This window comes from Misgurnus anguillicaudatus, chromosome 22, assembly GCF_027580225.2.
Source record: "Misgurnus anguillicaudatus chromosome 22, ASM2758022v2, whole genome shotgun sequence".
NCBI classification, from domain to species: domain Eukaryota; kingdom Metazoa; phylum Chordata; class Actinopteri; order Cypriniformes; family Cobitidae; genus Misgurnus; species Misgurnus anguillicaudatus.
The window spans coordinates 38,739,087-38,765,000 of record NC_073358.2 but is presented as its reverse complement, the minus strand read 5'-3'; the positions used below and the strand labels follow the sequence as shown (position 1 = coordinate 38,765,000).

The 25,914-nt window shown below is 36.1% G+C and overlaps 3 protein-coding genes across 6 annotated transcripts in view; all 3 read left to right on the top strand.

Annotated features, from left to right (window-relative positions):
• tpcn1 (two pore segment channel 1) overlaps positions 1 to 2,661 on the top strand; it is a 16,211-nt gene extending 13,550 nt beyond the window's left edge. For all 4 annotated transcript variants that reach the window (XM_055198917.2, XM_055198916.2, XM_055198918.2 and 1 more), the window contains exon 26: positions 1 to 2,661. This exon is cut by the window's left edge and continues 535 nt beyond it. The gene's annotated coding sequence lies outside the window, so the exon portion shown is untranslated.
• Positions 2,662 to 2,803: 142 nt separating this feature from the next.
• LOC141358899 (uncharacterized) overlaps positions 2,804 to 25,914 on the top strand; it is a 29,812-nt gene continuing 6,701 nt past the window's right edge. Inside the window, exons 1-7 of the mRNA XM_073860794.1 lie at positions 2,804 to 4,134; positions 4,637 to 4,698; positions 20,168 to 20,586; positions 25,154 to 25,201; positions 25,287 to 25,407; positions 25,525 to 25,677; positions 25,778 to 25,828. Coding sequence (XP_073716895.1) covers positions 25,192 to 25,201; positions 25,287 to 25,407; positions 25,525 to 25,677; positions 25,778 to 25,828 — 335 coding nt within the window. The 5' untranslated portion in view covers positions 2,804 to 4,134; positions 4,637 to 4,698; positions 20,168 to 20,586; positions 25,154 to 25,191. The remainder of the gene's footprint in view (positions 4,135 to 4,636; positions 4,699 to 20,167; positions 20,587 to 25,153; positions 25,202 to 25,286; positions 25,408 to 25,524; positions 25,678 to 25,777; positions 25,829 to 25,914) is intronic.
• agtr2 (angiotensin II receptor, type 2) lies at positions 13,224 to 14,309 on the top strand. Its single transcript, XM_055198040.2, has one exon. It carries the CDS (start codon positions 13,224 to 13,226, stop codon positions 14,307 to 14,309), a length of 1,086 nt encoding a protein of 361 aa, XP_055054015.1.

Sequence of the window (25,914 nt, the reverse complement as noted above, 5' to 3'; positions counted from 1 at the left end):
CAATAATAGTTATAATAAACTAATGCTGATTTTAAACTAAAGCTGCTTTTTTGCTGAAACATTTGGACCTATCGAGATGCTTGTTTTATCCATGTATAAAAAATGTATACAGATTTTGCGTACGTCACAAAACGCAGTTGAGAATCAAGCATTTAAAGGTGCAATGTGAGACTTTAAGCGGCATCTAGCAGTGAAAACGGCTCATTTCACAGCTAACCTCTCCTTTTTAAAACAGGTGTTTCTCAAACGCAAGGACGCGCCCTAGGACGGCTGTTTTCTTCCTAGTTCAGTCCTTCTGACAATCCTCCACAACTTTAAATGCTAGAATGAGACGGTCTAATAATTGTCATAATGGTTTCCGCCCCCGTGGTCTTTTTTTAAGTGAGAAGTTTTAAGTGAGAAGTTATGGGACACTCCACTTTTTTGAAAAAAAAATTAGCTCCCCTAGTGTTAAACATTTGATTTTTAATGTTTTAAAAATCCATTTGGCCGATCTCCGGGTCTGGCGGTATCACTTTTGGCGGGGCTTGGCATAGTCTATTGAATCTGATTAGACCAATAACGTCGATATTTTTCCTATAGTCCCCTGCTATTGAAAGTAACCAAGGGGACTATTTTCGGGCGCTGCGTGATATCGTTAGTTTTAAATTGGAAAAATATTGAAACTCTTTGGTCATTTTTTAGTGCGATGCTAATGGTCTAATCGGATTCAGTGGATTGTGCTGGGCTATGCTGGGGGTGGTACCGCCAGACCCTGAGATCGGCTGAATGGATTCCAAAACGGTAAAAATGTTATAGGGGAGCTGGAAAATGAGCCTATTTTCAAAAAAAGTGGAGTGTCCCTTTAAAGATAATGCAATGTCTCACCGCAAAAAAAGTTATTACAACTTTCCATTTATTCAGTACTGTGAATGAGAATCATATAGCATCCGTTTGTGGTCTCCCAATTCTATACAGAATTTGCAGGTTAACATTGTGATTTATTTAACTTATAAAAAATCAAGAAAACCATAAATGTTTTTGTGTGTAAAACCAGGTTTTGTCTTACGTTTCATACTGAAATTAGGTGAGCTCTGCGCCCACTCGTTTCAATGTTTGGCTTCTATTTTAGAATGAATTTGGGTGACGAAAGTTTCCATTTGATTCTCACAATTTTTTTTTGATTGTGTGCAAAGGATTGTGGGTGATTAATGGCACGAAGGATACAGTTCATGCATCCTTTAAAAGTGGCCGAATGAAGGGCACGAAACATAGGCTGCCTTCGAAGCATCCTTCAGATTGAGATGTCCTTCGGCGAAGCGTGATGACGTGGCAGCCGAAATATGCAGCCTTCCTATGACGCATCCTCACGTTTGAGAAACAAAATGCGCTCTATAGTAGGGCTTTGACGATTATGACTTTTGTAAGGTTTACTTGGCAGTAAATATTAATACACATAACACACATTTAAAAGTTATATGATACTGTCTCTGTCTTGTATGCTGCAGCTCCCCCTTGTGTTTTTTAGAGAGATGTGCAATAATTGCGGTGATCTAAAATCATCACGATGAGGTCAAACAATCGCGATGAGACGATTATTTAATCATTGTGACAGCCCTACTTTATAGAACAGTTTGTCCATTTAGGGCTACTGTAGAAACATGGCTCCAACTTTCATGTAAGGAGACCTGCGGTTTATGTAGATAAAAACGGCTCATTGTAAGGTTATAAAAACAATACAGTTCATTATGTAAGGTCTTTATATGCCACTGATAATATAGTTATGTGTATTATATTGCATTTTTGTCAGGAGATCCTTCTAAAAGTCGCACATTGCACCTTTAAAAAAACAATACATCCACTGACATTTTGTACTGATGAGTGATAGAAAATCTGTCCTGGGCCTTTCAGTTCATTCAAAATGTTATGTTTATTTTATGTTTGTCATCCTATTCTCATGTTTTTAATCCTCATCTACAAACGCTCTGCCTTTTGTTTGGTATATATTTCGGACTGTCGTAATGACAGTGTTAAGTTTTACCCAAGACTATAGTCTGAATAATATTGTTCTCCAGATTTACTACAAGTCTGTCCTTAAATCTAAATTTTCCTCTAAAAAGTGTTTCAAAACTAATGTTATTTATTAATAGTAAGATAAGCAATAGTATTACATGTATTACACTGTAAAAAAATGCAGCATGAGGTTAAATCAACTTGGTTTTGTAAGTCAATTCAACCTACTATTTTTAATTTTGACCTTTGATAAGTTTACAACTTATAGTTGAAATTGTTTAACTTTATTTTTAGTTTAAGTAACCATAAAAGTATTTGTTGATTTAACAAAAAATACTGCATTTGTTTACATTGTACCTGCATTGTTGTGATATGTTATTTAATAAGAATTATTTGAGTTTACCAAGATATTAATACGTTTTTACTTCCGACATGGGCGTTCACTCATGATGGTTATTTTTAGCACAAATTGTTGGTTGTTTAATTGCCCTGTAAGATACACAGCCTAAATGCTCCAAATGTAAAGGAACATGCTGCATACATGGCAAAAGCAACCCCACACCAGCTCCTCATACTGTTGGATGTATCCGTCTCAGTTCTCTGTGCTCTGTCTTTTTGTACATGTACAATATAATAACAAAGATCTAGTAAAAGATGCATTTTAATGAATGTTTTTATTGTTAATAGTTTGTCATGTTTTTATATGCAACCGGATTATTTTATCACTTCCAGTTACCACAGCCATCATGCAGAAAAGGTTTTTGCTCAGAGATATTGAAGGACCTAAAGGACATTACTTTCTCTGTACTTATTTAATTTTGTTTTGGTCTTCTGTGATGAAGCAGTTGAAGGCCAGGAGTAGCTTATTTATGAACAGTACAGTAGGAGATGTGCACATGCAGATAGTTTATGGCGTTTGGCTGTATCCTTGTGATGTAGTGATGCAGTGATGTGGTTCTAAAATGTACCTTAATACATCTTTATATCTATTCCTATACATTTCTAAACAAATAGTGCACCTATTCTGACTTAATTCGTCACTGAATGTACACTCTAAAAATACAGGGTTATTTTCAACCCTCTGTTGTAGTGTGGCTTGCGTTGCTTTTTCACCTTCCAAAGTAACCCAAATGCTTCAGATTTCCCACGCTGTCCCTGCCAGTCAGAATGGCGCGAGGATGTTTTGTGTTGCTGAACAGCAGGGGGCAGCACAGAGTCAGATCCATCATCACAATGCGGTAAACCGTCTGATTTCTCAGTCCTGTCTATGAAAGAGGCCAGGAAATGATATACAACTTTTGTCTGGATGTCATCTTTAAACCATTTGGATCCGTCTTTTTTTTTTATTATCGTGTGATGTGCTTTCTGGTTACAATATGTTCGGAGTGATGATGTCAGACAATTGATGGTACAGCATGTTAAAAAAATACGTGTACAAAAGGATTCTTCTATTCATCCAAAAGGAACTAACGTTAACCACACTCACACACTGTCTGTGAGTTTCACATTTGCACATGAGTACAGCATGTTCTTTAATCGGATTGATTTATAGCCTGGATTTTCAACTTGGGTTATGTTGACCCCTGTGGGTCCCTTAAGGTACAGCAGGAGGTCAGTGGACCAATATTTTATGGACATTTCTGTATTTAATTAATTTTAAAAAAACATGACTAAAAAAAATAAACACTTATATGAGGTTGGTTCTAGTGTGTGACACCACAATTAAACCACTGACTGTAAATTTCTCTCTTAAGGGAACAGACTCGGAAAAATAACGGAATTAATTAAGGAACTAATATCTTTTTAAAATGTGATAACATTCATAATAATGTGTTATACATAACCCACCATGTGAAAAACCAAGCTAAAGTCATTTTTTGGTGATTAAACGTTTTCTACATACAAAAGATGCTTTCATCACTGATCAGACGCACGCGCGTTGTCGAGGTTACGCGTCTGGCCCGAGGTTAACTTTGGTTTCTGTTTGTTTAATGGTTTGATTAGTGGCCAAACTTAACTGTGGAAGAAATACCTTGTCAAAAATAAATGTTTTGGTTTCCTAAAGACGAGGGGAGACGTTAGCCATGGGTCACTTACTGACGTCACCGCTATGTGAAGGGAAGTTTGGCAGCCGATCTGTAGGTAACATTGCATACATTATTTTTACACATTAAGGAGCTCGGTGTAGTTTTTCTACGCTTTAGATATGATTTGAACTAAGGTAATCTACTTTTCATTCGCTTTTATTTCATTCGCTTGTTATCAGATAACGTTAAACTACTCTAAACGGACTTGTTGTTGATTCATTACAGAACTTTACCGGAAGTTATATTTTTGAGTCCCAAAGCCGTTTGTTTATGTTGTTGCCGCTGAAACCCCTATAAAATGTAAAGAACATTTTGTGATAATATTATATATTTAATATTAAATAAGTAAGACATTGTCAAAGATTGAAATTAAAGTGAAATCAATTAGTGAAATGACACTTTATGCTCAAAATCTCATAATGAATATATTGGAGCCAAGGGGGAATGTTGATAACCTTTCATGAAGTTAAAAATCATATTAGCTGACTGGGAAATGCTTGTTTGTGTGTGCAAAAAACGCTATCAACCTACAACTTATTGTTTTCTATTGTGTTTAGATCCAGACAACCAAAAATACAGAAGAGCCACCAACTTGTAGCAGATAAGCTGTCAGCCTGAGGTAAAATAATACACCATAATAATGTTGTGCTTGCACCAAAACAAATCACTCATCAGTCACATTGTCATTTTATGCCAATCTAATCATAGGTAAAAATCTCTACAATGCAATAATGTGACAATAATATTATTGTATCAGTAATCACATTTACTGCAGTACTGTTTACCTCTGTGTGTGTGTCTACAGTGCAAATGCAACACGTACACACATGCTTTCTCACACGCGTTGATCTATTATTAGCGAGTTTATGGTGAACCCTGACCATGGGATGGTGTTTTGTGACCGTGGTTCTCATTCTTTCTGTGCAATGGGGCTGGTTTCTAATTTATCCCTTCAGACTCTCCCCCAAACCAGCATCCTGTCCCCCCTGATGACCCTTCCTCTTCCTCCAATCTCCCTCTTCCTCCCTCTCTTCTCTCTCTCTCACTCTCTCTCTCTCTTTCTCTCTCTCTCCCCCTCTCTTTGGCTTCTGCTGTCAGTTAATGGGGAGAAGCACTTATTCTTTGATAGGGAATGGAATGTGTTTATATATTAGATAAATGACTCATGTACCGTACTACGCTTGTGGTGAATTAGCACTGTGCCAAAGCACTTAGAAAATCGTAAACGTGTGTGTTTATGTGTTTATATGTGTAGAGGTACCAGTTCCCATGGACACAGATGTTACATTGTCCATCAGGGAGAAGAAATGTTTGGGATTGTTTGTGTTTTGTTGGGACATACACCCGCCCCCTTAGTTTATGTATGTTTTTCTAGAATCTAAATAGTGTTGGAAACACAAATGTATTTGATTTTGAAAATTTCTCAATGATATGTAGGCTACAATATTCACTCACCTAAAGGATTATTAGGGACACCATACTAATACTGTGTTTGACTCCCTTTCGCCTTCAGAACTGCCTTAATACTATGTGGCATTGATTCAACAAGGTGCTGAAAGCATTCTTTAGAAATGTTGGCCCATATTGATTAGATAGCATCTTGCAGTTGATGGAGATTGTGGCCTGGATGTGCATCCCACAAAAGCTTCCGTTTCACCACATCCCAAAGATGCTCTATTGGGTTGAGATCTGGTGACTGTGGGGGCATTTTAGTCCAGTGAACTCATTGTCATGTTCAAGAAACCAATTTGAAATGATTCAAGCTTTATGACATGGTGCATTATCCTGCTGGAAGTAGCCATCAGAGGATGGGTACATGGTGGTCATAAAGGGATGGACATGGTCAGAAACAATGCTTAGGTAGGTTGTGGCATTTAAACGATGCCCAATTGGCACTAAAGGGCCTAAAGTGTGCCAAGAAAACATACCCCACACCATTACACCACCACCACCAGCCTGCAGAAGGGTAACAAGGCATGATGGATCCATGTTCTCATTCTGTTTACACCAAATTCTGACTCCATCTGAATGTCTCAACAGAAATTGACATTTTTCCAGTCTTCAAACGTCCAATTTTGGTGAGCTCATGCAAATTGTAGCCTCTTTTTCCTATTTGTAGTGGAGATGAGTGGTAGCCGGTGGGGTCTTCTGCTGTTGTAGCCCATCAGCCTCAAGGTTGTGCGCGTTGTGGCTTCACAAATGCTTTGCTGCATACCTCGGTTGTAACGAGTGGTTATTTCAGTCAAAGTTGCTCTTCTATCAGCTTGAATCAGTCAGCCCATTCTCCTCTGACCTCTAGCATTAACAAGGCATTTTCCCCCACAGGACTGCCGCATACTGGATGTTTTTCCCTTTTCACACCATTCTTTGTAAACCCTAGAAATGGTTGTGCGTGAAAATCCCAGTAACTGAGCAGATTGTGAAATACTGAGACCGGCCCGTCTGGCACCAACAACCATGCCATGCTCAAAATTGCTTAAATCACCTTTCTTTCCCATCCTGACATTCAGTTTGGAGTTCAGGAGATTGTCTTGACCAGGACCGCACCCCTAAATGCATTAAAGCAACTGCCATGTGATTGGTTGATTAGATAATTGCATTAATGAGAATTTGAACAAGTGTTCGTAATAATGCTTTAGGCGTGTGTACATTAGGTCTCCTATACCCCTGGGTTTCAGTACAAATTAAATATTTATATTGATCATGGCTTCCATATTTCACATACAGTGGGAAAAAAGGACCGTTAGACAGTGAAAATGTGTCTGTTTTATTTCTAAACCCATAAACATTTCTAGGTTTAAATTAAAGATAAGGAGGACAGAGAATGGATGAGTGGATTTTGTAGCACATAATTTTATTACCAAATTATAACCGACAGCCCATTCCAATAAGCGAGGTAATTTTTCATAATAAGCTTTATTGGCACAGTAACATGAGTTCAAGTTGCCAAATCATACTGTCTGTATCATTTTGGCTGTAAATAGAGGGATTTCCATGGTGACTGCGTGTGTGTGAATGTTTTATGATAATGTTTTGCACTTGCATAATGTTTCACGCAACAATGGTTCCAGCTTTGGCCACCGGGGGCAGCAGTTTAAAATCGGACTTTTAACCAAATAAAGTTAAACTACGATATAAAAGTAAATTCTGAAGCAGTTCGTTCTAACCCTAAAAGACAAAACAATGTGGACCGCTGCACACAATCTAGCAATAAAATTAAGCTTGGCCAAAAGTAACATAGCTGGCCACAAGATAACAGTTGCGCAAACAAAAGAAAACCAAGAGCTGTCAAAATGTGTACAGTTCGATAAATTTTGTTGAAAAAAAATGTTTAAATAAATTAATCTTAAAATGTTGACAATTTGCCAAACTGGAGATTAATTTTTGTATGCCATACGCTAAATGTCTTTCGTTCGCCTGTTATTTTAGATTTGCTATCATGATTTCTGGCGTTACAAGCATACCATTGTCAGGCTGATGTAAAGCACATTGAACTACATTAATGCGGATCTGATGCATGTAGGTTGATGTCAGAATAAGTCATACATGTTGTCCTTTCAACAAACGCATTTCAATCGTACAGTGATTAGATTTGGTTGCATAGAGCTTTTTACCAAACTTAATTTTTGCTATCATCCATCAGCTCTGTATTCTGTGCCTTTTCCATTATTGGTCACATGAAAGCAACTCTTGCTTTGAACAAAGTCACATAGAGCTGTTGTTTCGAAATTATCATCACTAACAGATGGTCATACTGATCTCTGTTTTCTTGAGTTCAAAGAAATTTCTCCTATTCCTTGCTGTTTTAACACAATTTATGACATAGTCGTGTGGATTGGTCAAGTCTCTCTCTCTCTCTCTCTCTCTCTCTGTTTTTGTTGATGGATGTCAAAAGGAAGTTTTTGAGAAGGGGGACATTTTTCACTGACAGAGAATAGATATGGATCTCAGTAAATGTCTCTCTGAGGTCATACATGCTGGATGTCACATAAACACAGGAAGACACAAGACGTCCAGAAGGATTTGTACCCCAACAAGCAAACCATGACAGCTTCTGTAAAGTGGGCACAAAATACATTGTGTCCTTCCTTCAGTGCCAAATTTAGTTTCGCTCAGTACAAACTCAATGACTCAACTCATTTGGCGTTTATTGGCGGCGTTCTGGAGTCCCTACCAAATCGATCAGGAAATCAATGGCTCTTGTGGAACAGATGCTAAATTTGTGCCAGAAGGTTTAAGGGATTCTCATGTCCATCACAACATAACTTTTTTCAGGAAATGTATCAAAGTTTGTTAAAGAAACTGTTTTGTGGGAACTTTGAAGGGCCAAAGTTTTATATCTGTCAAAGGAGAAACATCATGTCCGGTAACTTGACTTTATTTGTTTGGAAGAAAATTGATCGCATGTGAACACACACGGTTCTGCGTAATATCATCTGTACATTTCCAAAATCTCTGGTGTGGTAGCACTCCTCATTTGAGACATCATTATCTGCCTCATTATGATATTGTTATGACACATCTGCCCGTGACCTCCAAGGGGTCACTTGCAGGGTCGTTGCCACAGTAACCAGAGAAGAGAGCGAATGTGGAGCCTATGACGTCTCTAAATTTCCTGTGTTACATGAAGCCTATTTGGTTTCTCGCTTGGGTCTTAACACTGATAGAGGGTGAGATCCAAACCCATCATTTTAGGGGGAGAAGTTGAATCTCATGGTACACAAGGGACCACTAACTTCATAAGCAGAAAGACATTATTTACTTTATTGGATGAAACATGACTTATAAGCGCATAATAAACACTACCGTAGCACATCTGTCTTTCATTTCCAAGTTGGTATATGTGTGTGTAATGCTGAAGTGCTCCCCAAATATGTTTCAAGTCTCTCATTTCTCTTCAACTTTAGCATTCATAAAAAGCTTCAACAGAAGGCACGGACAGATGCTTTTAACACAAACGCAGGCATTTACTAAAAGGAAGAGAACGCTCTAATTTTTTTCCCTCTCTCTCCCCCCATATCCTTCTCGACCCTCCTTTTCCCAGTGGAACGAATGTGAACGTAAAAATTTTAACAAACTCTACATCTGGTTGGCTGTTTACTCCCCAATATACTTACACGCTGAAGAGGCACTACATCCAAAATGGGAAAGTCTGCTAGGGGCTAAGCAGGAATAATTTAGCTCGTTTTACAGCAGGAAACGTGTGCAGGAGTTTTTCGGACACCTTCAGGAGGACAGAAGAGTTTTGTTACTTGGCGCTGGAAACTGAAAGGTATGTTAAAATGACAGAATCACACAGTTGTTCAGTGTTTTTGCATTGAAACATACACTTTTTTAGGTCACACATCATAATAATACATTTGAGTACAGAGAACTTTAGTTATAATTAACAATGTACCTACTATAGGGTTAGGGTTAGACTTAGTTACGTGTAATAATGCATTTACTATTATAGCTACACCGTTAGAAAAAAATGGTCAAAATATGTACCATGTTGCTGTCACTGGGGCTGTACCCTTTAAAAGGTCCTAATATGTACCATTTTAGGTATAGATGTGTGTACATTTGATACCAATTTGTACCTTTGAGATAATAATAATATGAACTCTTTAGGTACACCACTGTATGTTTTTAAATGCTACAGCCCCAGTGACAACAATATTTTGATATTTTTCTGACAGTGTATAATAATTACATGAAATGTGTAACAAATGCACTGTAAAATAAAGTGTTACCTATTATTGTTAAAAGATTATTTTATTCAATAATACCCATAGATCCAAAAAGTCTAAAAATTGAGCATAAGTCTTACACTTTTCTTAAAAAACATTTCTTAGAAAAAGGTGCAAAAGCTGTCATTGGGACAGTATCCTTTAAAAAGGTTTAGGTACAGATATTTATACATTTGGTAACAATTTGTACCTAATATAAACTCTTTAGGTGCAACGTTGTACTTTTTTAAATGGTACAGCCCCAGTGACAACCAAGGTACATATTTTGATCTTTTTCTGACAGTGTATAATAATAACAACATGAAATGTGTAACAAATGCACTGTAAAATAAAGTGTTACCCATTATTGTTAAAATATGATTTTATTCAAAAATCCCCATAGATCCAAAAAGTAAGATTTGAATATTAGCAGATTGCGCATAAGTCTTACACTTTTAGAAAAAGGTGCAAAAGCTGTCACTGGGACAGTACCCTTTACAAATGTTTTAATATGTACCATTAGGCACCTTTGAAGTACCAATATGTATCTATGAGGTACTTAATATGCACTCATTAGGTATAAATGTGTACTTTTTGAAAGGGTACCACCCAGGTAACATGCTTTACTTCTTTTGCTAAGAGTGCAGAGATGCATATCCAGTTGTTTTATTATTGCTATAATTTCAATTACTTTAAACTAATTTTTACTGGTATATTGACTTTTTTAGTATTGTAATAATACAGTTTAAAGTTAAGATGATACCAATGTGTCTAGGAGACACAATGTCAAGTATTTTCACGTTCTACATGCTGTACACCATCACTGCGGGAGTTGTTTTCTCTCCTAGAAATAACAATAACTTCGACCTTAAATATTTTTCTTTACTTTTTATAGTTAGAAAGCATTTCAAAGAAGAATGACTTTACAAACATTTTTTTTTTTTGACTTTCCAAAGGTGCACAAGCACAGTAAACAATGTCGAAGTTTATGTGCTCTTTCTTGACAACATGATGTTTAACATGTTTATCCCTTTCAAAGATTATTCCCTAATATCAGCACGTCTAAAACCATTGTCTTAGATAAGTATTAGCTTAAAGCAGAATTTATGTTTTTTAAATTGGGTCCCGTCAAGCGTAACATTCTGATTCAGAACATGTGCTGCATTGGAAATATGTCAGAGATGATTTCCTACAGCTGTGAACATAGTTTTAGGCTCAGAGTGTTTAATGCGGCAATCAATCTTCATAAATGAATTACCGTGACAATGGTGAGCGGATATACAAATTATAATAAACTTCATCATCATCAGCTTCGTTGATATATCCCGTAACGCAAGCAGAGTAACCAGAACAGGTACTCAACTTAAGTACACTCTTAGAAAAGATGTGTTCATTTTTTACACATCTTTTTGTGTTATGCTTTTAACACATTATGTGTCATTTTATGTTGATTTTGTGTTAAAAGTAACACAAAATGTGTTGTTTTAATAATAACACAAATAGGGGTGGGTTTTTAAAGGATTAGTCCATTTTCTTAAAAGAAAAATCCAGATAATTTACTCACCACCATGTCATCCAAAATGTTGATGTCTTTCTTTCTTCAGTCCAGAAGAAATATGTTTTTTGAGGAAAACATTGCAGGATTTTTCTAATTTTAATGGACTTTAATAGAGCCCAACATTTAATACTTAACTCAACACTTAACAGTTTTTTTCAAAGGACTATAAACAATCCCAAACGAGGCATAAGGGTCTTATCTAGCAAAAAGATTGTCATTTTTGACAATAAAAATAACAAATATACATTTTTAAAGCACAACTTCTCGTCATGTAGATCCGGTCGTGATGCGCCAGCTGACCCCACGCAATACGTCAAGAGGTCACAGAGGACGAACGCGAAACTTCGCGCCAGTGTTTACAAGTGTCTTGAAAGAGGACCGTTCCTACGTTGTTGTATATCAACTGATACTAATTAATGTCTTTGTGTCAGTTTATTGTTTACAATGGACCGCAGATGTGCGTTTTATATATGTAACATGTGACCTCCCTACGTCACTACGCATTTACGTTATGTTGCGCTGGATCGGATCTAGACGAGAAGTTGTTCTTTAAAAGTGTATATTTGTTATTTTTCTTGTCAAAAATGACAATCGTTTTGCTAGATAAGACCCTTATGCCTCGTTTGGGATTGTTTATAGTCCTTTGAAACACTTAAAAAACTGTTAAGTGTTGAGTTATGTATTAAATGTTGGGCTCTATTAAAGTCCATTAAAATGAGAAAAATCCTGCAATGTTTTTCTCAAAAAACATAATTTCTTCTCGACTGAACAAAGAAAGACATCAACATTTTGGATGACATGGTGGTGAGTAAATTATCTGGATTTTTCTTTTAAGAAAATGGAATATTCCTTTAACACATTCATTCTAAGAGTATTTGTATGGTGTTAGGTTTAAACCCACTGCAAATTACAAAAATAATGTCTTAAAATAACTAACTTTTACTAAAACTTTCATTTGCAAACTAGGTTAAAAGTTCACCAGATATCAGTAATATTTTCTTAAGAACATGTATGTTGTGTCATATTTTATAAAGTTCCTGAGCTCATTGAAGAAATATGAACAGAATATCTTGACATCAGTTTTGATTACTATTTGGGAATGGGACAGACCCCCCCCCCCAGATGATATTCCAGCCAATCAAATGTCTTTGTGTACCGCACGCCTCTGTTAACAGTAACCAGATGTATTGTTGGGTGCAACCTACTGAGAGCCATTAAGCACATCTGTGCTGGACACAGAGAAGAAGTTATGGTCACACAAGCTTCATACATACTCGCATTTCCTTCACACGCACACACGCAAATCCTTTCTCACACTGACAGAAGAGGATGCTGCAACCTTGGTCCCATTGGACTGTTGGCTGTCAGTATGCAGTGGGATGTTGTTCTTCTCTCTGCGTCTTTAATAACAGACTGAGAATTGTGCCGTCTGCGAGCGTGGGACAAGTGCTTTAAATAGTATTGAAACTGGATCAAGTTTTTTGTCGTGAACATTTCAAACAAACTGGATCCTGGGCAGTCACGCAAACGTTTGAAAGTCTTCGTGTGTCTCGGCCCACTTTTTGTTTTGCTCACACTTATTTATTTGTTATATTTTGGCAAAGTGTAAAACTCAGGCTGCGATTTATAGCTTTCTTATTTTTCGCTGCTTTTGGGCTGACGTTCAGGACTTTCACAATCGTTTGTTTTTCTGTCTCAATAAAGTGAAAACTAGAAGTTTTAGTGAAGGTTTACGATAAAGTGAACGTGATAAGATGGATTTGTGTTTTATCAACGTTTTAACATCATTTGTCTTTTTACAGGAACATAAAAAATAATCTCTTTATTTTTCATTCCAGAACTTTATACTCCTGAAAGGTTATCAGCAGAGACGCCATGGAAACAGACTCCGCCCATAATTTGACCACACCCAGTGTGTCAACATTCCACCACAACTTCACAAACTCATCATGTGACTTCAACTCTCTCACATCCTCCCAGTACCAGAAAAAAGTGATCCCGACATTGTACAGCCTCATCTTCCTACTGGGTTTCTTTGGGAACTTGCTGGTGGTGTGTGTGTTATCTCACAGCTCGGGCCGAAGGACCGTAGCTAACACGTATCTGGTGAACCTTGCCATGTCAGACTTGCTATTCCTGACCTCTTTGCCGTTCTGGGCTGTATATTACTCTATGGACTATAACTGGGTTTTTGGGTGGATTATGTGCAAGCTGTGTGGTGGTCTGTTAACCATAAACGTCTATGCTAGTATATTCTTCATCACTTGTATGAGCGTGGATAGGTATCACGCTATCGTCTACCCGCTGGACTCTCAGAGCAGCAGAAGCGTGAACCGGGCCAGGTACGTGAGCGCCGTCATTTGGGTCGTGGCAGCTCTGACTACGGTGCCCACGGTTGTGTTTCGTGACATACACACTTTTCCTGATACCAATGTCACGGCTTGTGTCATTTTTTACCCCAGCGCTTTTTGGCACAACGGGTTTATTCTTGCGAAGAACACCCTCGGGTTCTTGCTCCCGTTTGTCGTCATAGCAACCTGCTACAGCCGTATCGCCGTGCAACTGATGGCCACCCCGAACCACCTGGAGCAAGACTCTGCACGATTGGTCCACGTCTTGCGCATGGTGGCCGCTGTGGTACTGGCCTTTTTCTTCTGCTGGTTCCCGTTCCATGTGTTGGCGTTCCTTGGAGTTCTGGGAGAGCTGTGGGTGAATTGGGATTGCTGGGTGCTCCAAGCCATCAATAAACTACTGCCATTCTTCCTTTGCCTTGGCTTTTCCAACTCTGCCATCAATCCTTTCCTCTACTGCTTCGTGGGAAATCACTTCCGCGAAAGGCTGTGGCATATTTATGGGGAGAGGCTGACACAGAAAAGAGATTCTATTAGCACACGACTCTCATCCTTCTCCAGGAAACTGAGCGACCTCAAAGAAACCGTGCCTATGGAGATCCTGGAGTAGTAGAGTACATCTCTAAAGTGCAACTATAACTATTTTGTATGATTACAAACAGAAATGGACAATGTCAATGTCAGTCATTGACCTAAGTGCTGTTCTGTACTCTGCCATTGGTTCAGGAGAATCTAAGTAGATGGGTCACTTCCTGTATTCGCTGGTGTCTGTTGTTGCTGGATGTTGTAGGCCTAGTCTGTCTGCTGGGTTAGGTGATGCTGTTTTGTTATATCAGTTATTTTCTATTTACACTGTTATGGTTAGCGGCAGCATCAAATGATAAAGAACGATTTTGCAAATATAATTTGCAATTTTTATATATATAAATATATATAGATCATTTATTATATTTCAGATGTTTGCAGATTAAACCCAAGTTATGTCTTAAATCTGTCTGTCACAGTTATATAACCAAAATGAAAAATTTTTCAAGTATGTTATTAATGAATGAGTGATTATAAATTGCATTATACTGTAATTGTAATAGAGCCTCATGAATAAATTGTTCACGTGTACACAATATCTTTCACCGGCTGTAAAATGTTTTTGGTTTGTTTATTTTCTGTAGAATTATGATGAGAATGAGGACGTTTGCTTACATTTTAAACAGTTATGATCAACAAAGAAAAGCTCTAAGTCATACCCATGAAAATATTTTATTGAAAGCTTTTACTTCATTATTCACATTCTCAGAGTCTTTTAAATTTCATCCGTCAAACTACATCCATGGGGTCGGATAAAAAAATTCTTAAGATAAATTATAAGACGTTTAAAAGTGCATTAAAGAATATCTTTAGAGGTTCTCCAATATTTTCTTAAGAACATTTTTATTTTTCTTAAGAATAAAGCTTTGACATTGATATTGATTTTGAATACCTGCACTCTAAATTCTGCTGGGTTATTTTTAACCCAATGCACTGAATAAAAATTATTCATTCAATTTACTAATTTTTTTTAAGGTAAGTGGTCACAATCAATTTATTAGCTACATTTAAACAAAAAAATTAGAAAAAAATGTAGCTTAAATAAATTGATTGCGACCACTTACCTTAAAAAATTGAGTAAATTGAATGAATATTTTTTTTCAGTAACATAAACTTAAGTATCCAGTAACCTTTTTTTAGGCATCCACTATTATATAAACATGTGATATGTATACTACAGAAATTAATTGCTTATTGTTATTTGCTTGTTAATTGAGTTATTCAAGTTTAATATGCAGGAAGTAAAATGTTTTTGTATTTTATTAACAACACAACATTGGGTCAAAAAGGGATGAACCCAGCCGTTGGGTTTAATTAACCAAGAAAATATTTATATTTGACACAAAAATGGGTTAAAACAACACAGCATTTTTAGAGTGTTTATTATCGGCATAATACTTATGTATTACAACATAATATTTGTGACCCCCTCTATGTTTGAAGTCACTTTGACTCAAATAATAAATGTAAAAAGAACATCTACTTCTAATTATGAAAATTAAATATTTTTAAAGACAGATCTTCACTTTATTTATATGACATTTCTTATTACTAAAAAAAATCTTTCGGACCATTAAATTTGCGATTTCAGACTACACCATACATCACACTTAAAACAACCAAATTAACTTATAAAACAACTTACCTAACCTTTTGACTTTTAAGACAACTGTGAGGTTGTCCCTTAAGATGCTTTACACAAATATTTCGATAATTTTAATGTCTTATTAAGTAATTTTTGGGAATATATCTTTATAAATGTGGCCTCATATGTGTAAACGTGGCATGATGTCAGAGCCGGCCCTAGACCTTTGGGGGCCCAAAGCAAAATTTGGTCGGGGGCCCCTTTGACCGTTTTAAGTAAGGCCTAAAGAAAAGCAATGACTACCTTATGACTATACTGCACATATTATATATACTATGTTACTTTTTTTAAATGTGTCTAATAAATTATGTTTTAATTATTCTATGTATACTGTATGTTAATGTTCTTTTTTACATTGCTGGTCCTGAGTACGTATTTCGTTCTTATGTGGCAATATGTAGCCTACAGAATGACAATAAAAGACCTTGGGGTGGTCCCGGACAGGGAATATCTTAAGACAGGACTCTGCCTTAGTTTAATTAGAAAACATAACTAATTTTAACAAAAATGCCTTACTAAAAACATTATTTGTGTGGATTTTGAGGCAAAACAAAGGGCACTGGTGTATTTTAAGATATGTCAGTGCAAGCGTTTTTCAGTTTGGACAGCTCTTAGCCTACTTTTATTTTAGTCTAGGACTAGTTTAATTCCTGTCAGGGAAACTGCCCCCTTGAGTTCTTGATTTGAGTTCCATGTTTGATGTCTAACAGAAAAATATGATACCACTGACTGAACTGAATGGCAGTACAGTGCAACAAACACACACTGATGAACTTGCTGAATAAAAAGACTGATAAAGTGACTTTCACTGACCATCAAAGAAACATTTTTAATTGACACCAGAGTTTAAGAGGCACAAACAACAGCCTATATATATAATTTAAATGAAATAGAGTAAATAGAATAACATTTAAATAAAATATTATATAAAATAATGAATATAACACTTTAATGTTTACATTTTTCAAATAAACAAAATTAACAATAATATCTAAAACACCACAAACAAGGTTAATAGTACCTAACATTCGCTATAACAATATATTATCCCTTACTTAACTAGCATAACAAAAGTTAATAGGCTTGTTTGAGATGAGCTAAATCTGACAGAAACATAGGTTTGTGGATAATAACAATTAACTTGCAAATAATATTAATAATTGAAGATTAACAATTAACATTGCATTCATAACATTAATCTAACAAAGCTGGCTACTGTATGTCATATGCATTGCTATAGTTTAAATATTAAACACTGAACAGTGACATTATACACTTTTGCAAAGGCTAGCAGGTGGTTTAACAACTGTCTGGGCATGTACCACGCATATACGCATGAGTTAGTTTACTCTTACACATAAAATACTTTAAATTCAGACGTTTACCAACAATATAATTACACTAATGACATAAATATGTAGAAATGACAATGGCATACGTGAAATATAAGCGTAACAGAAGTAATTAACACTTTAAACCGTTCAAATATTAATTATTAAGCTTAATAAACCAATTCACGTTATGATGGCAAATATAAGAAAGAGAAGTCAAACAGACCACAGTTTGGTCATTACCGAAGTCAAATAAGATCCACTTACTTCGCATTTACGCACAAACACATATAACATTAAAGAAATTGTGCTTAAAGCAACAGCAAAAGTTCGCGTCTGTATCAGAGATCCGGTGTTGTGTCGAAGTCTGTTCCCCCTATGTTCCCCCTATTTTTCCGTTCAGTGTAGTGTTTTTATGGCGTTTTTATCACGTTATAGGTTTTATTATTTATATATTTAAAGTTTTAATGGCTACTGAGATGTATATGTGTGCATCTCTGTAACGTATCTGTATTGTTCTTAATGGTAAGCCAATTATTTTTACAGTATGAATCATATTATATGTATAATATTTATTTAATTATGTATGCAAACATAACATTTTTAAAACAACCAGTAAAGGGAAAAAAAAGAAAAAGACAGGCTATATTTTAAAAGAAATACCCTAATAGAAAACTGTCAAATGTATGAAATATTTAATAAATTGTATTATAAAATACATGATATTATGCCTTTTTAGTATAACCAATTCAAATCTTTAATCTTTCTAAATGTAACGTGGTGAAGGCGCTATAAAGGCACTACACTAAGGGGAAACATGGGGGGAACTGAGTTCGACACAGCACCGGCTCAACTCAACTTTGCGTTCTGTGGGCGGAATTTTCGCCTGCACATAGATCGCGGGCACTGATTGGCTGCTGCGCTGTTTGCTGTGTGTCAATCAATCTCGGCAAGAAAGAGATCTTATTAGCGAACTTTCATAATAACTATAATAACAAGTAACAGCCTTTTTAACATTGCCATAATAATAAATAATGAATATTTATATTTATTTTATGTTACTTTTGATGAATGATTTTTTTTCAACCACTAGCTAAGTGACTTTAGGGGGCCCTCTGCTGGCCACGAGGCCCTTTGCAATTGCAAGGTTCGTTTAGTGGGTGGGCCGGCTCTGCATGATGTTCAGGGTAAAAAAATAAAAAATTTCTCCATAGGTCTACTAACACTAGTTACCTCTTAGATGTTCTTACACATTTGCTTCAAATCCAAAAAAGAACCATTTTTGATTCCCCAAGAACCTATTTGTCATAGGTTCTTAAAAGAACCATTTATTTCTTATCTTTGTATAGTCTTAATGGAAAACACCACATTTTTCAAAAAGGCGAAAGAGCAGTAACATCATCAATCCTGTGAACTCCCTCTCTTGCTCAATGTTACTGTGCGCCAAGGTCGAAGTGCTGCAAACTAAGTGCTCTTTCGCCATACAATATAGTTCTAATTTTGTTTCCGCTTAAAAATTTTATTATGTGCCACCATACTTACTTGAGTAATGCTCATGTAAGAGTCTTTAAATAGGGAGAACATGGAAATGTTTGGTGGCTTCTTAATTCATCCCTGTTTGGATCCTAAGGAATGAATGGGGCTGGGCTAGATGCTGGCACATTCACGAAGCGCTGTGAAAGGATGAAGTGCATGCATTAAAAAAAGATAGGTATGTATTAATTCATCTAAGTTGAGGTAAGACATAGTAAAATATTGAAAAATGGTGGTGTTTTCCTTTAAAAACCTTTATTCACTATACCAGGAACTTTCTTCAAATGTTAAAGGTTCTTTATGAATCATACAGCCAAAATTGTGTAACACAGTGGGTGCTGTATATACAAACACACACTGCACTCTCCTTGGCCTCTCTTACCTGTCGCTTCTAATAAATGCAAACACCTGATCTTCGTGGCAAATTTCCTGAAACGTGTGAAATGTTACAATGAATTAAGATTGAGCTCTCCAAACACTTTCTGGGCCAAACTCAATTTTTGATCTGTGAGATCAACATCACCTTTCAACACCTGTTAGATCATAGTAGTCATGTTATATCACTGTACATAAAAATGCATAAATGGGGGTTTACACAAACAGCTCCTAAGAAAAGGAAAGAATGTAATCAACCACAAACAATTCCAGTGTAAATGAAGCTTGAAAAACCTGCTTGCAGTATCTAGTAACAGGATTACTTGTATTTCTCAAGTGGTTTAGCAGTAGTTCCTCTGTAATGTGTAGTTCATATTCTTCATTTTTTACTGATTGACGCTATGACCCTGTAAGCCAAGAACTGAAACCATTGAACAAATGCTTTTGAAGGGTTTTATGTTCTTAAATGCTTTTAGTATTTGCATCCTAGTTCCATGCATTCCATTGACTATTGGACGTTACAGACTGTTGCCTTAAAATTTGCAATTGTAAATTTACAATGTAATGACTGCAATATGAGTAAATATGGTTGTTTTCGACAGAGTTGGAATTTATAAGGGTTATAAAATTGTTGATAAGCAAAAAAGTAAAAAGGGTAGCATACACTGTTGCATAATAAGTAAGAATCTGGGTTGCACATGCAAAGGTTACAGGTGCTACCCGCCAGAGATTTACTGAGATAACAGTCATGCTTTACCATTAATGTGCCCTCAAGCACCTAACTTTACATTAGTGTACTTTAGGGTGCTTTGAAGTAGACCTGCTACGTGACAAAAAGACAAAAAAATCTCTGCAATTTGAAATGCTTCAGTGCGTGTTAAAGAAACAAAGTAACACTCACTAGAAGCTTCATTATTAATTTGTATAAATATAATTTCAAATGTCAATGATAACCAAAATCTGAATGCTAATGTAAAATCTGTTTTTAATCTTTCCTAGCTGTGAGATGCATGGATCATGTCACATGACTACACATCATCATGCAAACATGCAAACTATCCCATACAGTCGAAACATCTTTTTCTACAAACACCATGATTTTGTACCTGTGATAGTACGTTAAACCCCCTTATGAGATCAATGGGTAGGTTCACCCCAATTGTCTCACTTTGTCATTGTTTCAAGCTCAGAACAAAACACAGTGTTCCTGAATTTCACACACAAACAAACGTTTACACACGACTACATTATCTAACATCAAGGAAATCAATTCAAAGATGTGTAAACGTGTGTTGTGGGATGGCTATAAGTGTGTGCGTGTGGGGGGTGGGTGGTTAGGCACATAAATATGTTGTGGATGCTGTCAGACGAGACTACAGGTCACTCACAGATTGAACTGCACAGATATCACACAACAGGTAAGAACTCATTGCTGATTCATATTACACACACTAGCATAAAATACTTGTTTTACGTATACGGTTTGGATTATGCAGCAGGGGTTCTTCCTTTCAGTGCGATCAATGACAATCTAGCCAAACAAACAATAAAGATGATCTCACTATTCTGGGAAGTGGGGAGATCCGGCCATTATGTTAGAGCCTTTACTGATACGTGACGTTTTGCTTTTTGATCTTACAAAGGATTTTAAAGGAGGACATAAAGTGAGATGTGTGTGTAGCTCCGGTTTTGTTTAGATTGGCCGAGATCACTCATTGTGTATTAAAGAGCTAAAAATGCAGTATATGTTGGTGTGTTTCGATAGGTTTAGGAAATATTGCTCAGAGATGCATTTAATTTTTTTATTATTTCGTTTCGAGATTAAAAGAAGAGCACATGTAAACTTTTGCTTAAAAATACCAATTGAGCTTTTGCCAAGTCATCAATCAAAAGTCAGTATTATTAAAAATTACAATATCAACTTGAACTTTTTTATATAAAATATCTAGATTTATAAAAAAAATCTGTAGAAATTGCAGCTGGGTTGCCGGTAACTTACCGTAGATTTAAATTTATGTTTTTTACTGGCAACATTTTGTTCAAAGTTAAATGAACATTTAACATTTACAGGTCTTTGTCTTTATAGAGTAAAACTAAAAAACGGCATCAAGCAAAACATTCTGGGAAACAAATCTGAAGCAAAAAAACAGAAAAAGGTTGATGATGATTTCTGGTGCCCAGAATGCTTTGCATGAGGCTGTTATTGTATGGTTTTGTTCTGTAAAGATAAAGACTTGTTAATATTTAAAATGTATTCAACTTTGAACGGACTCTTGCCAGTGGATAGCATGGATTTGGATCTGCTGTAAATTACCGGCAACCCAGCTGCAATAACATTGAAATTTCTACGGATTTTTTTTTACAGTGCACTGTAAAAAATGTGCTGTAATTATGCAGCTGGTTGCCAGTAACTTACTGTAGAAGATAAAGACTGAAAATGTTTCATGTTCATTTAACTTGGAACAAACTGTTGCCAGTAAATAACATAAATGTAAAATCTACAGTAAGTTACTGGCAGCTAGTTGCCAGTAATACCCAGTAATACTGTTATTTCTACAGAAATGTTTTACAGTGTGTATATATAATAATTACAATTTTATATTAATTTTCATAATCAATTTTACACAGTAAATAGTGAAAAGTTGGCATTTTTTGTTTTCTCAACTTTTTTTTCTTCACCTTTTGTGTTTTCTCAACTTAATTTTTTCACCTAAAGTTGATCAAACTTTTTACTATTTACAGTGTAGGAGAAACATTTTAAAATACTTAAAGGGACAGCTCATTCTGTCATCATTTACTTCCCCTCGTGTTGCCCTAAACCGGTATGAGTTTCTTTGGAACACAAATGAAGATATTTTGATAAATTATGATAACCACACAGTTGACGACACCCACTGACTTCCATAGTATAGTATTTTTACATTTTATCAAAGTATCTCTTTGTATTCAAGAGAAGAAACTCTTTGAGGTTTAGAACATACCTGTCAAGTTTTGGATTTGAAAATAAGGGAAATTTTCCGGCGCCCACCGCGAACAGTCCCACCACCAACCCAAACAAGCTCCAGTATTCCTTACATTTTAAGACTGGTGAGGGCCGGATAATTTTTTAAACCTTAGTGCTGATAATTGTGTTAAAATTAACTAAACAAACTAATTCATTAGCAAGAAAACTAGTGAAACACACAGCTCTGTGAAAACTACATTTCATAAGTCACACTCACACACAAATTTGCATCGGTACAAAACCCCATGGCCTTAGTTTGAAAAGCCTTATTTTAACTTCTTTTGCATTATACCTTAATGCCAAAATTATTTATAAACCATTCACTTTTCTTTGTAATGAGAACTGTCATTTAGAAAATGAAAATGCGAGATGGGGCAGTGGCCCAAACCAAAAAGGGCACTATGGGGGTGGTACTATAGTATGGTTTTAATAAAGTACTATAAATAAATGATGTGTTACTATATTACTAGCATCAACTTAGACAAGTGATTACAAGTGATTATAATAGGAAAATATAATAACAAGAATTAAAGTGTGACAATAGATATTCAATATGATTTACCTGTTGGCTTGATGGAGTTTTGAATCAATGTTTGCAATGTTGAACTGCCTTTACCAGCCTCCCTTTCCGTTCTCTGTCTTTATTTTGTGAAGGCATTGGTGTTTTTGGTATTTTTTGTCTACAAAGTGTGCCAACAACAGCAAATTTAGTGTTTATGTTAACTTAGATCTGACCGGGAACATTTAATTCATTAGACAAGCATTGTAACGATAATAATGTGGATATTTTGTTGCTGTTTGCTTGCTAACTTGTTAGCACTTTTAGAACACCGACAGCAAATCATTAACCAAAGAAATACATAAACAAACTTTCAAATTAGTAATTCTGCGGTTTAACAACTGATATATTATGTAATAAATCTACCTGTTAATGCAACAAACTTCAGACAGAAACTGTCGTCTTCGTTCTCCAGGCAGAGAGTGCACACAGAGATGCTGCGGAGCGGGTGGGAAAACACGAAGTGGATTAGCGGAATGAGTGGATCTTTAGCGATCTGGGATTGGGAATGTTTTTTATTACTCCGCCTGGGCATTATTATTTTTGTAATAACGCAGGTTAAAATACGGGAGATTTACGGGAAAATACTAATACGGGAGGACGCCGGGAAAGAAGGGTAAAATACGGGACTTTCCCGGCCAAAACGGGATACTTGACAGGTATGGTTTAGAACAACATGAGGGTGAGTAAATGATGACATCATTTTAATTTTTGGGTGAACTATCCCTTTAAATGAAACAACTGATAACACAAATCGCAAACTCAGAACAATCAAATTCACATCTAAAGTAAAACATGCTAAAACTGACTTGTTCACATTTTAAGTGACTGTGCGTGTTTATGTGGGCGTGTGTGTGGGCGTGCGTGCGTGTAGATCAACAACTCTGAAATGTAAACATCAATAAACTATATAATGGCATGACCTAAATATATATTTTGTATAGATGTGACTCCACAATGTCCATAGTAAAGTGATTCTTAAACAGATATTTAAAAATGAACAGATATCTAAATATAAATACATACGGCGGGTAAAATACTTATTTGAACACGTCACCATTTTTTAAGTAGTGATACTGTATAAGGTACTATTGACATGAAATTTTAACCAGATGTTGGTAACAACCCATGCAATCCACACATGCAAAGAATCAAACCATGTACATAACTTAAGGTATTGTGTAAAATGACACAGGCAAAAGTATTGGACCCCTGAAGACAAGGAGGTGCAAAAATGGAACGCCAAGACAGTCAGTAATAAAAAAGCAATCCTGCCCCTTGTCAGTGCAAATAATAACAGCTGGTTCAGGTCAAATTGATGGCCTATAGTGTCTCATTACCAAGGTGTCATGCAAGAAACATCTCATGATGGGTATACCCTTATCCAAACACACAGCCAGGGAATCACCTTAAATGCAATTGAAAATCTATTGAGAGAGCTAAAGATCAGAGTTCATAAGAGGCCCACAGAACCTTCAACATTTAAAGACTGTTTGTGTGGAAGAATAAAAGGCTCAAAATCACACCCGATTTCTCCATACAGTAGCCGTCTTAAAACTTTCATTACCAACAAAGGCTTTTGTACAAAGTATTAAATACATTTCAGTAAGCATGTTCAATACTTCTTTCCTGTGTCATTTTACAGTATTACACCTAAATTATAGACATCTATGGTTTGATTTCTCTGAATGGGTGGATTGCATGGGTTGTTACCAACATCTGGTGAAAATCAATAGCACCTTTAGAAATATGTTAACTGAGAAAAATGGTGACGTGTTCAATACTTATTTTACTCGCATTACAAATATAGAGTGGTAGTGATGTAATATAAACAAAGCCCAGTATACAGTGTTGCTCTTGTCTTGAGTTTGTGTGTTTTATAACCTAATGACCTTTTCTTCCTCTTTCCCATTGTCTTGAATGCTATTCTGAATAGTTTATTTTTGTCTTTCTTTACATCTTCAGAACCACTTAAGCACAAAAGACTAAAGAATCCATACATACCATGTCAAGAGAAGTTCCAAACAATATCTGACGAGAAGGCAGAAAAACATTTTCCTGTGTGACAGCGCTTGAGTTTCTGTTTTAGATTAGATGTCAGATAACACACACACACACACGCACACACACTCACAAACTGAGGGGAAAATGTGGTCATGCTGCTTTTTATTTGGATCTTGTGGAATGCATTTCTGGGGGTACAAAAACCTGTTGGTGGCATACTGAACCTGTTCTGCAATACCATCTCTAATACTGACTAACAATTGACCTTAATAATCAGCCTTGATAAGGATATAATTAAAGATGATGGCCTATGATTCAAATACTAGGCTACTAATTACCCTTTATGATCATAGTGGGAGAGACATTTAGAGAATTGTAAAACATCAAATTTCATGTCTCATCTAATTTTTATTTAAAGGAACTGACAACTATTCAGGAATTGAAGAATAACTCACCATGGCCAGTGGTAAAAACTTACACAAACCTCTGCACAAACAAAAATGCACCCAGTGTAAAAACAAGAAATACACTTTAATTTTCTGTTATTTCAGAGGTTGACAGGAAGGCAGTGTTAAAAATAACAAAAGTTCGAAATGGTGTGAAACAAGATGACAGCTGGATTCAAAGAGCTCAAGTGGACAAGGACACACAAGTAGATGGACGTCAAACACGGTAATGTACATACACGCTTATACTGCCATCTGATGGCTCAGAGCGGTAGTAACAATGTGCATGTTGTCTCCCAGTAATTTGTTGTTTCTTATTTTTTTACTTTGTTTTACTATAAAGTAAACCGCTGGTTCCAGGGAAAGTGTTACTCCCTGAGAGCAGTCTGGCACCTCCGCCCACTATACCATCTACCCGGCACCCCACCTACACTAACTTTAAGTTATGCAGACAACGTAGAGGCCCCTTGGTTGAGTCAGCTCGGAAGAAGTTTGAGTGAGAGCTTTTTTCACTTCTTTGCGATTTCATACCTTTATTCTTTGCTTTTAGATGAAACATTCCTTCATTCAATAACATCCGCTATGTTCTCCCTTAGAACTCCAAATTCGGAAGAAAATACAACTGTCAGGAGTCACCATGCCAAAAGGTTTGGTACATTTCTCTGTATAACACAATCCATGACAAAACGTATTATCCATTATTATTGCTTTATCCATTATTATTAACTTGCTA

Excerpts from the sequence above, each read along its gene's own strand:
- agtr2 (XM_055198040.2), top strand. The coding sequence starts at position 13,224 with ATGGAAACAGACTCCGCCCATAATTTGACCACACCCAGTGTGTCAACA.